This window comes from Anoplopoma fimbria, chromosome 1, assembly GCF_027596085.1.
Source record: "Anoplopoma fimbria isolate UVic2021 breed Golden Eagle Sablefish chromosome 1, Afim_UVic_2022, whole genome shotgun sequence".
NCBI classification, from domain to species: Eukaryota; Metazoa; Chordata; class Actinopteri; order Perciformes; family Anoplopomatidae; genus Anoplopoma; species Anoplopoma fimbria.
Genome location: NC_072449.1, coordinates 18,021,395 through 18,034,171, shown reverse-complemented (window position 1 = coordinate 18,034,171; position 12,777 = coordinate 18,021,395). Strand labels below are relative to the sequence as shown.

The following is a 12,777-nucleotide window of genomic DNA, read 5'->3' as shown; positions in this document are numbered from 1 at the left end:
AAAAAGAATTAAACCTATATCAGTGTAGAACATATCTCTTGATCACATGCTTTACTTGCCAAGAGCTTTGCCTCTTTATTACAGGACAAATAATACGTTTGATTTAAAATAACTCACATGTTGTGATCTGAGGTCCCAGGTGTGTGCAGCATGATGAAGCAAGCAATGCAGCAATGAAAACAAGGGCCCCTTTTGACTGCATCAGCTGTTTCTACTTGGAGAAGGTCGATTAAAATTAAATGGATGAAACCAAATCAAATCATACCAGATCACTTTCTACTGAATATCGGGTGTGAGCTAGATAGAAAAAATATATATTTTGGTAATCTCCGTTTCATCAGAAGAGAACCGACTAGATGCACAAAAATAATTAACAGGTAAAGTAAAACTAGTAAAGCTTTGCGTTATACTCCTATTCGGACATTAATAATCCCATAGACAAACACTAGAGCCAGAGAAGAGAACAAACCATAAAAGTGAACTACTAACTGCGACCTAATGTAACACTGTGCAGCCACAGCAAACACATCCGTCTGCTCTGTGGAGTCAGCGGCACAGTGTCGTGGTTGAGGCCTGACAGGTTGCATTAGGTTTAAAAGGGTCCTAATGTGCATTAGATCAGCATGGAGCATTGTTTCAGGAAAACAACATCCATTATTAAGCAGGGTGTTGAACTATCAGAGAATAGACAGAGATCCTGACAGGCCTCTAGTCTCCACTTGTGCCTGCGAAGCTCCCAGAGGACAACTTCAGATCCAAGAAGCCCTGGAGCTCAAATCTCTGCTAGTTCTTTTTACCAACATTCTTTTTCTAACATCTAGCAATAAGAGCTCAACACAATGCAACTTAAAAAAACACAGGCATAGAGACATGAAAATAAAATGTTTTGACCAGGCCAGACTCACATTGTATTGCTATCAGACCAGCCACAGACTTAATCATTCTGCCTCAACTAAACCTCAAGCCACAGATGGGAGAGAAATGATGGGTTTATTATTAATATAACTTTCACTTGACACTAACCCAGCAGCTATAGCGCTTTCCATTAATTAGCCATGGTTTCTGGTCATTTCTCTATCCCACGTAAAAGCTAAAGAGACCAGAGGGCAATAGGAGAGGAGTTTCTCTCACATTGGCAATACTTAGCAGAAGGACAGAGAGGAGCCTGTGTGTGTTTGACCTCAGAGCAGAGACGTTAAGGGAAAAAGCACATACATCGCCCTGTCAGAGTGGGAAAAGGCCAGAAATCAACCTGCAGCACCTAGTGATAGAGTAGATGTTTATGGATTCTGCATTCCTCTGCCACCACTGTTGCCAATCAATGGTCTGTATTCGCATCAACAAACTAACATTATATAGGACTTCTACATTATATAATAAATATTCCAATATAATCTACCATCAGTTCAAATCTCTATGTAGTTTTTTGACCACCAAAGTAAAAAAAAAAAATGCCTGCGTACTGAGAAAGTTTGAAGTTAACCTGTCTGCTCTGGTTTCAAATCAACTTTCAGTAACACATCACAAATTTAAAGCACATGCCTGGTTTTTCCTTCTATAAACTGTTCTCATGAACACACTTGACCGTATATCATGCTGGAAAAAATCAATCACACAGTATGGAGGTTTTCTCTAGTTAACTCCACATGCTCAGCATGCCAATGTCTGGAAACCACATCTCCCCCATTTAGGTTTGGAAGAAAATTCAAGCCCACCCTCGTAGCCATATCTTATAAGCATCTTATCAGTGTCAGATACCAGGTACTGCTGGTTTTGTATGCTGTATTCTGGTGCATTAGGTCTTATTGATGCTTTCCAGAATCACAGATTTGCTTGCTGGATATCCTGCAGCTCTCTGGATGCTCATTTTTAAAAGCTTCTCTCCTGACAAAATTGTATGAGGTTAAAATCTGATAACGAGAGACTTCTTAGTTTCTTTTAAGGTTTCCTAGTGGCCTGAGACCTTGTCACATGAATTTCCTTGAAGAAACGAAACACTAGCACTCACATACAAAGGATTTTCTTCTTTATCATGAAGAAAAAAAAGCTACAGTTAAGAAGCCATCTTCAGCCTCAATATTTTGTGTCTCTCTTAAATATCTTATGTATATGTCTTCAAACTTTTGTAAAGAAAATGTAAGGCAAAAATCTTTAAAGTAATCAACCATCATTCAACATGTCTGGAGTTAATATTCTTTAAGAGTTTATAGTTAAATCTCTCTATGCCTTGTTTAGGTATTTGTTTGTGTTTGCATGTCTGTCTGTGCTCTTACTCAAACCCTGTGGAGGGCAGCATCTAAATCAATCATCTCATCCAAATTTAATTTGGCTCATATAATCTCCCCATATTTTATTCCTAAAATATTGTGGAGCAAACAACGTCAGCTCATACTCATCTATGAAAACAGATCTGGAGAGGAGGAAAACAGTGGAGACATTGTACGTACAACCAAACTGTTTGCATTAAAGGCATTAGAGCAGCTGTTTTCAGAAGGGTGCATGCACAACATTAAACAATTTCCTTCTCAGGTTTCAGGTTATCCACAGTGGACTATTTAAATACAAGGAGTTGTTACTAACAGATTGAGCTAGTTCATAAAATGGTTAAGACACTGTACACTTCAGAAACTAACAGTGTGGTAATTGTAAAAATGGTTTTTATGTGATATTTTTGTGGTTTTGATGGATTTTAGTTACTCAATTTCCTCACAAATTAAGGAGTTTGCAATGTCAGTGAAGTTAATTAACTTTTGCCCGGATGAGTTTCCTAATACACATGTGGCCCATATATCACACATCCCTTATCCCATCTGACAGTGTGTATGTGAATGGTGTTGATTTCTACATTTTGGTAAAACTCCACACCCCTGCAACGCCTTAGAATGATCACTATTTCTTAAGGCCAAACCACCATGTAGAAACCATCGATTTGACATCGGAGTCACTGTGACTGACAAAAAGGAACAGCTGGCTCATCTGGGTGCCACAAAACAACTGTTGAAACAAAATGAGAAAAAAAAAGGGGATTTACCTCTGCATTTTACCCATCTAACGACCTACTCTACCCACTGAGCTACAAGCAGATAGGGTTGGATTAGGATCAACATAGCAACGACATAACTTGGAGTGAACATAACTTAGTATAAAAATGCACAGATTCAAAACTGAAATCAACTGAATTCTGTGTTGAATCTTCTGATTACATCCTTGTAACACAAACGGGCCAAGGTGAAACTTAAGGCAGAAAGTTTCTTTATAACAAAAAGCTGCTCAGTGTTTGTTGGTAAAGCTGCATCCCTCCTGTGGGCTGGCCCATTAACACCATTGACATGGCAGCTGTCTGGACCATTAATTAACAACATATTACTCCATGAGCTTAATGGCTGATGGAAAATAATAGAAAAGAATAGGACAGAACAATCACAGCTATTCCTCTGTGGTCAAAACTGTAACTTCACTTTCTTCCAAAGATTCTTGGACAAACAGCTGATCTGTCAACTTCCAGACGCTATAAAAACCCGAAACCCCAATTATTACTTTTGTGTATCAAAGTGAGCCAGACAGACATACCAAAAATCCAAACAACCTACTTGTGGGGAACAAAAACACTAAGTTGCAAGCATATTTTCCTAAACTTTGCACTGCTAAAAGAGACAGTGATTAAAAGGTTTAAATCAATGTATTTCTATCTAAATGATTCTTACAGCCCTTGACCTTACACTAGCACCCGTGTTCTCTGCACCTCTCCACTATGTCTTACATAATCACAGAAGTCTTCTCAGTGACCTATGTAATGTTGATGTTTTTGGCTGATGAGTTTTCTCAATTTATCTAAAGAAGAAGAACCCGCTGAAGGTTGAGAGTTTATTTCAGGACTGATACAACATTGTAGAGTTCGGTTTGGTTTGTTGTTTCAACCGTGACCCAAGTTTAACTAGCAAGCCATCCCACAGAGTAGTCATTATTATTATTATTATTGCAGTAACCTCACTGAACTCAAGTGCGCGGAAGTCTAGCAGTTAATCTGGAAGAATAAAATAACAACTATTCATATTACATTTACAACAGGACAAGAAGTGATAATTAAGTGATCAGCACTTCTTGTCCAATATAATAAAGGTAGCTCCATCCATATCTGCTATCCATTTCATATTCATGTGTAGCATCAAAGGGTTGAGCCACTAAAGCAGTTTGGGGTTTAGTGCCTTGCTCAAACAGTACCTGACAGTTTGATAGTGGAGGCATATGAGCTTTCTTCCCCTTGCCAGCTTCGTAAAATCAACTCTCCATGACTTTTAAACGACTTCCAAATGGGGGGTGATCACATAAACAGTCCTGTAATACTGTGAATTGTGCTCTGAAAACAATGCGTAGGAGAGAGAGAGAAGTCCTACATCCTGCTTTCCTTCACAGTTTACAAGGTTCACACCTGCAAAACACTGAACTGAGTGACCGTAGATGCAACAAAACCCCACATCCTGTTTGTATTTCCATCCATTTCTACTCAAGTGGCTATGAAAGCACCACATTAACCTCTTAACTTCTGACACCGCAGTAAAAAAAAAAAGATCCAGGGTCACTAAAAGAAATTAACAGGAGAGGTTGTTTTTTTTTTGTGAATTTTACAATTTTCCTGCTTTCCTCGAGTTGGATAAAAAAAAGACAGGCTTTTAATGTGATTTATGTCCCCATTTGCAGAAGGTTTAATGGTGAGCTTGTCCCCTTTTGGCTCAATTTCTGGTTGTTTAAGGGATCTAGTAGCAGCTCCTGTTGAAGCCAATACCTTTCACAGTGATGAAGCTTTTATTCTTGGTGCTCATTAGCCTTGTGTTAACTGTTTTCTCAGGGACTCCAAAATAAAAATTCTAAGAATTACAAAATAATTTCGAAAACGTTTTCAGAAAATGTTATGTATATTAAGAAATCTGCCGTGACTGTAGCTGAGGCCATGTCTAAACAGGACATAAATAGATAGAGCAAGACATTAGATCGAATCTAATTTATTCATTATTAATTAAATCAGTGACTTCATAAATACTAGCATGGCCACAGAGAATACTACCTCTGCCCATTTAGAGACAACATACTGCCAAAGCTTAATCACCGATCAAAATGAATACTTAAAACTATTGTTTCAGCAGTTAAGAGTCATTGGTGACTGACTTTGCATCGATTTCTTGAGTCTCCATTTAAAGAGTGTTATTTAAAAAATAAGAACAACCAATACACCACACCACAAAGTTTGGGTGTATCTTTGTCTATAGGGCCAATTCCTGCTGCATGTCACCACCTTCACTCACTCTGTTTTCTGTCTTATGAAGCCAAATGCCAAAAGAAGAAGCCTTTCAATGTGTGTGGTTTGAAAGATTGTTTGCCCCATTTAGTCTTTTTGGTATGATGACTTGAATTTGTGCCAAAATGCATTAAGTACAGTGCATGTACAGCATCCTCAATTGATATTCTGATGGCGTTAGTTAAAGAGTTTACTATGTGTTATAATACCTATCATACTAAACTTTGAATACCTTTTCTATACTCTTCTCACAGCTTTTACACAACCAGTTTGTGGGCAGTTGAACTGAGCTACTCTGGCCTTGAGGCGGGGCTGGTGTTATCTTTATAAGTTCAATAAATAAATTCTTTCATATTGTACGGATGCCCTTTACAGGTTAAAATGAATTTAACCAGCCAGGTTCAACAGTTTGTCATCAGCAGTGAAACAGTAACCCTCCTTTACACAAAAATAACACATGATGACAACAGGTCATTAAGTAGTGGCAGTGAGCTGACCTTTTGTGTGTGTGTGTGTGTGTGTGTGTGTGTGTGTGTGTGTGTGTGTGTGTGTGTGTGTGTGTGTGTGTGTGTGTGTGTGTGTGTGTGTGTGTGTGTGTGTGTGTGTGTGTGTGTGTGTGTGTGTGCCAGGTGTACGCAGTTGTCCGTCTGATCAAGGAACTTCAAAGCAGCAGAGCAGCAGTAAGTGGTAACAGTCAGATGCTACGCATGCTAAAGGTGATCTCCAAACTGTCTGATATGAACAGATTCAGCCTGCAGTCAATTCAAGAGCAAACATCATATTCCACTGTACAATGTGTGTTGAGGCCCCTCCAATATGACTTACAGATGAAATGCCTCGTTGCACATCTGCGGACAAGGCGGACATAGTGTTAAGGCTTTCAGTCTGGCATCCCTGGTGAGGTGGTTCCTATAAAACCAAAATGTGTTGCAAGTTGCGTTCAAACTGGTCAAATCGGAAAAATCTGTATTTCTGAAAGCAGTTTTCAATTTCAAAATTGCCTATTTAAGGTCAACATGTGTAAAACAAAAAACATTTTTCTTTGGGACAAAAGCGTATTTTCCCCTGTTCTGATAACAGTCGACTGAATAAGGCAGAATATGAACTTCCTTCTTTCCTTTTACACAGTAAACAAGTGTTGGACCACACGCTTTTGCAACAAAAAAGTGTTGATATTACGATATCATTCAACAAGGCTTGGCTGCAGATTGTTTCTTTGCTTGAGCTACGTTATACAAACAATAATGTGCTGCTTCTCTGTGAACGCACACAAAATGGCCCTGATGACAACATCACCATGTCCTGGGAGCTTTCTCCACCAGGAACAGCCCCCCACCCTCTCCATCACTTGTTTGCTGTATTGACCCAGGTAATGGTGATAATGGATGTTATTCACATCACAAGGGAGATCAAACAGTAAAAGGAAACCTTGTGCTTGTGCAATTTGTTCTCCCAAGTGAGAAGCCTCAACACATTATATGGTTCAGCAGGGAGACGCCAGATAAAAATGCTGTTTCATGAAAAACAACACTTAAAAACAAATGCAGCTTTTCTTCTGCTGTCATGGTCATTATATTGAAACTGAACAGTGCCAACAATGATGCAAAGGTATAGAATACTGCAGGAGAGACATATTTGTGTAGGCCAACCTTCAAAGAAAAGCCAATGGGATTTTTCCATTGGATTTTGGATGATTGCAGAAAATACACTCTATGGCAATCACTATTTGCTGCATTTTTACAAACAACCACATCGCTGCCAATATATATTATAAGGTTACGACATTACTACATTACATTACATTACATTACAGTCATTTAGCAGACGCTTTTATCCAAAGCGACTTACAGGAAGTGTATTCAACATAGGTATTCAAGAGAACTACTAGTCACCAGAAGTCATAAGTGCATCTCCTTTCTTAAACAAGCATCTTAAAGCATAAGCCAGAGCAAAAGTATAGTGCAGAGGCAAATTACTACGAAAACAATAATTGCAACAGACTAATCCGAATATAGTAAGTGCTACAAACTACTACGAATAGGATAAGTGCAGTAAACAAATACAAATTCAATAAGTGCAGCGAACTGATACGAATACAGTAAGTGCAGCAACTAATACGAGTGCAATAAGTGCTACGAGGAAGACTCAGGGTAGTACTTCTTGAAGAGGTGAGTTTTCAGCCTGCGCCTAAAGATGGGCAGCGACTCTGCTGTCCTGACGTCAGTGGGGAGTTCATTCCACCACTGAGGGGCCAGGACAGAAAAAACTACAGTAATAATCTCACAGTGATCTTTTAAAGCCAGACTATGAAGGTTCTGCAGGACACCAACAGCTATGGCCACAAGTGGTGATTACTGTATGGATTACTTGATAATGGCAAACTAAGTTTCACTTGATGTCATCATTGGCCAAACCAACAGAGCAGGTCAAATCAAACCATAAACTGGGAACAACAATGTCTTTAGTGTCGTATATAACCACCTTGATGTTTATGTGACTGAGTGAGACAAAGCAATGTCAGTTAGACAGCAACATCTATTAGCCACTGGCTGTACCCGACTGAATAACAATTGAAGATGAGTATGATTGTTTAGAAATTCTAATTTTGAAATTTGTACAAGATCATGCTTTTCTTCATTCAAACATTAGGCTTCATTTACATAATATACAGGGTACAGTTACTTAAATTACTTGACAGATCGCAACACCAATGTTAACCAGTTAACACCAACAACATCTTTGTTTGGTTTGACAGGATTTTGATGGTAGGTCCATTATCCTTAAAAAAAACAAACCACGTACTTCCTGCAGTTTGATTTCTTTATACAGCAAAAAACAGGCAAAGATACTCAAAACCTCTGCGTCATGTTTGACAACAATTGTCAGAATATAAGCCTTGGATTTTCCTGTTGTTTTCAGTTATCTTGTCCTTATTATATTATTAAACGTATGGCACAAGACTGACATTCTTTAGTCTTTGTACTGTTTCCTTTCCAGGTTTCACCGAGGATCTGGATTATGTTTCACTAATCCTAACAACTGCAAATTCACCAAAACAATTTTTGACATCTGAAGATTGATGTTGCAGCGTCACTGCCCAGATTTGAAAAAAAGCGACGGACTGCTCCCTTCCTTTGCGGTGTACGGGGAAGTCTGTTGAATGGGAAAGCATAAACAGAGCTCGTGGACAGCTAAAGGCTTTATTTCAGGACAAAGATAAGACACCACATGCCTGTGACGAACTTTGTGCACACAAGGACCTGGTTTGGGGGCATGGAGATGAGGTTATGATTTCATCAGCTTGTTAGTAAGACGCATTGAAGAATATGTAATCATTTTGTCACAAATTCATGAATGTATCATGCAACAGTCTGCTTGCAATGAATAAGTGTATTTTTAATTACTTTTCATTTAAAGAAATTTAGGCATAGAGATTAGGAACAAAATATGTATATGTACATACGTCAAAGACGATCCAAGACCTCCAAACTCTATTTTCTGCTCATTTATGCATTTAATGAACAGTCCCCACTGTGAATATGTGCTGTAAGAGAGGTCTGAATTTAGGGACTTCATTTCACACCCGCTACGCTCTGCTGATCCTCTGCCAGATTACTGGGCCTCGACTTTCTGTGCTGCGGTCGAAACAGAACAAGGGCATTTATTGTCCGTGACCAAATCACTTCTTCTTTTGAGCCCGTAAAAACGAAGCACAGCGCCTCAGTCGCAGCAAAAAATTGATGACCTTTAAATGAGCAAGGTCCAATGTGGCTGCTCTTTGGCCTGGCTTGATTAGCTGATGTCACAGGAAGTGAATAGTATCCTTATTGAGGTTCACCACTGCAGTCCAACAGCATGTTTGTCTTTCTTCTGATGTCATTTTGGGCTGGAGACTGTGCAGCATGTGCAATTATATGTGCATGTATTCAAACACAGTGTATTTGCAGATCCAGCAGGCCTGACATCATCAAAACTTGGAGCCAATAACCACTGAAGTTTTTTGATTGAGAGAAAAACTGACCACAAGTCACTACAACAGCAGTAGAGCTGAAAGGATTGGTCAGTTATTCAAATAGTTAATTAACAAAAAGTTAATCTGCAGTAATTTTATCATTGTTTACAGGTGCTATATGTGAGACTCAGAGCATCTCTATAGCCTCTGAATGAGGCAATGGCAAAAGTGATGCTTAATAGTCAAACTGCTGTGCTTAAGTGGTAAAATGAATGTAACACAATGAATGTCAGGGGTAGATATGGATTAGAGGTGAAGGGCACCAGGCCTGAAGAAAACCAGAGGAAGAGAACAGGAAGTGAACTCGATAAGAGCAGATAGAGATGAAAGAGATCATGGACAATGGTCAGGCTGAACTTAAACATGTGATCAGGACAATACTGGGACGAGGCGGGGAAAGGTTCATGTGGGCGAGAACAAACAGGGATAAGGAAAGGTAAAGACGTTGGGAGAGTGCGAGGTCAAGAGAGGAGGGAAGTGTGGCTCACAAAGAGCGCATGCCGGTGTAAACAGGAAGTACATTGGTTGCTTGGTTACAGATAATACAATTACACTACTCTTGATACTCGTGCTTGATACTTAAGAACTTCCTCTAAAATCTTCCTCCATGAACTCAAACAGACACATTTCGTGGAAGTTTTTAGAAGTTTTAATTTTCAAACTTAGTTACAACACTGCAGGTCTAACTCTAGTTATCTCTCCCACACAGACAGCACATGTACTTTAAATGAAGAGTCATTAAACGAAGTTTACTAGATTATGGGTCCATACATCTGGTCAACACAACTACGTCATTAGTCCGTTCTGTAGGGCTGATAAGGCCGCTGGACACGTCCCTCTAATCTCTCCATAACAGCTGATTCCAGCTGAAGCCAAAGACCGCTAACCCCCTCCGGGTTGCCATGGGTCACCTGTGCTCCCCTTGTCTATGTTGAATTAACCTGGTAGTCGATCGGTATCAAGGCTGTTGTTGTTGTTCTCTTACGGAAAAGGGTCACGTGGTAAGGGGGTGACGAATCAGGGAAGGACACGTCATAACTGCTAAGAACCAATCAAATAGCGAACGCCGGTGGCTACGTCATCGTGTTCGGACTTCTTCGTTTTCAGTCATCCACACTATCAGGAAAACGCGCCGTTTTCAAACTTCTCCGTCCTCGGGAGCGTTTTCAAACTTATTCGTTTTCGGTGCCCTAAAACGCGGTGTAGTGTGGACGCTCGGTGCAAACGCAGAAAAAGATATGCGGATTCATTTGAAAACGGGTTAGTGTGGACGTGGCCTGAGGAAGAGGAAGGGTTGGAGGGGGGGGGGAGCATACATTGACCTGTCTTGTTGAAACAAACAAGTAAATTCACACCGTAAATTAAAAGCCCTTTAAAAGGAAACTGTAATGTGGATAGCTGAGGTGGCGTGCCCTTCTCACCCACATACCACCACATAAACATCTCCACTCACATGCTCCATTCTAAAAATAAACATTAATAAGCACATCAGAAGTTGCTGTCCAACTTTTCTATTATTGTCTCGCGCAGTTGATTTAAAGAGGTACTCTGATTAACTCTAAAAAAAAAAGATTATAAACTGCAAAGGCTAACTTTCTTTTTCTTTTGCCGTCACACTCTGAACCTGTGCGGTTAGAGCTGGATCTCGCTCTGGGAATGTGTTTGCCTGTGTGTCTCTGTGTTTGATAGAAACATAGTTTGCTGCCTGGGCAGCACCGAGCCACTTGATGACTGCTGGGAACAGACGAAAGCTGACAGAAAGCAGACGGAGAGCTCCCTGAATACAACCGGACCTCTGTGGATATCTCTGGCTCAAAATACATGCAGTGAACTTACCATAACCAGCTTTTTTTTATGCCATGGAAATTAGCAAAGTATGACATCTCATTATGTTAATTCAAATTGGAATGTTTTACATAATAATACGTGTCCAACAGTCCTGACATGTTAATTCACAACATAACACTATAAGTCTTTCAATAGTTTGCACTTTTATGAGTTTACATTCCTCCATTTGTATCCATCACATAACCTCCAAACACCCACACAGTACAAATGAAATGGATTCAAATTAAGGAATGCATTTTAACTAAGTGTAACTAAGCCACAGCCTTCTATCATATTTGGATTAGTAAAAGTATCTTCCCTCTGAGATCTATTTGCTGTGAGATTTATTTATTTTTAAAGATAGAGGGGAGAAAAACTTTTTTAGCCAGATACATACACCCAGATTACAACAACATGAGGTGCATTTGAAGGTTGACTACCTTGCTAGGGTAGATTTATTTTTACTATAAGCGACTGTGCAGTACTATATCTATTCATGGAGGTATGAGCACCCTGCAGGGAGGACAAGTTTATCTGCAGGCAACAGTTGACCTTGGACCACTTTAGCTACCAAAAAAATCAGAGTTTTACCTCTGTTGGCTCAGTTGCAAGACATCAGAAGTGTATGCTCGTGCAAGATAAAAAGCAGTCCTGCATCCCACCCATGGCAGTTCTAGAAGTCCTACTTTCATGTCAAATGTTCTGTCTCGGGGCTGTTTTACGCACGTCTACCTGTGGTGCATCTTGTGTAAACACCAACAGTACAAACCCCCCTTGGTGTTGCACGGATCGAGTCAAGGATCAAACATTTCTCGGGCACTCACCTCCCCAGGTGTGACAGAGGGCGAGAAGTCCCACGAGCAGTGAAGCGTAGTTCCGAGCAGCCATGGTCGTCGGTCGGCAATGCAAGCTGTCCGTGCTGAGGTGTTGAATGGAGGCAGTCTGACAGGCACCGGTCCTCCTGGAGAACTGTGCGAAAGAAGCGGCGGTGCAGCGCGGGGAGGCAGAGGATGCGGGAGGGGCAGAGACGGGAGGTGCTGACGCTGTAAAAAGTGTCCGTCTTGTACGACTCATTCACGCGCACAGGAGGTGTGAAAATCACTTTCTTTTTTTTTTTCTTTTTTTTATCGACACATTATTTGCTTTGCACAACTCGGTCTTTGTTTTTGTTTTTGCTGGCTTATTTATTTGGATAAATAGACTGATAAGAGTTCAGAGCCCGAGTTCAAATGAATGACTGAGGTTGATATTTTTTGCAGTGTACAAAAAAAAGGAGGTTGAGTGAGAGCAGCGAGGAGGGCGGAGGTCTGGGGCACAATACTGTATAAAGTTATCATTTACAGCTTCTCTAACAAGACTCCAAAATGAGTCCATACATGTCCCTATCAGGAGTATTATAACTTGTGTTTTGTCAACACAAACCATGACATACCTACATCCAGACAATATCTTTTTTTTAACTAAACAGACACAGATTTGATTCTAGAATAAGATAAATCTTAGTCTGATTTACAAAATGAATTATCTCAAATTCATTGTTTTGACATTCTCCCTTCTCCGTTATCAGATTACAGCCTAGTGACTACTGAAATATCCTTGGGGCATATGTCCAAAGAGCTACAAGATGGTGCTTTAATGTGAATTT

The 12,777-nt window shown here is 40.0% G+C and overlaps 1 protein-coding gene across 3 annotated transcripts in view; it reads right to left on the bottom strand.

The window, feature by feature from the left end:
* The window catches only part of mcamb (melanoma cell adhesion molecule b), a 33,867-nt gene extending 21,747 nt beyond the window's left edge, over positions 1-12,120 (bottom strand). For all 3 annotated transcript variants that reach the window (XM_054602241.1, XM_054602249.1, XM_054602256.1), the window contains exon 1: positions 11,957-12,120. In XM_054602241.1, the coding sequence (XP_054458216.1) occupies positions 11,957-12,020 (64 nt within the window). In that variant the 5' untranslated portion in view covers positions 12,021-12,120. The remainder of the gene's footprint in view (positions 1-11,956) is intronic.
* Positions 12,121-12,777: the final 657 nt, after the last annotated feature.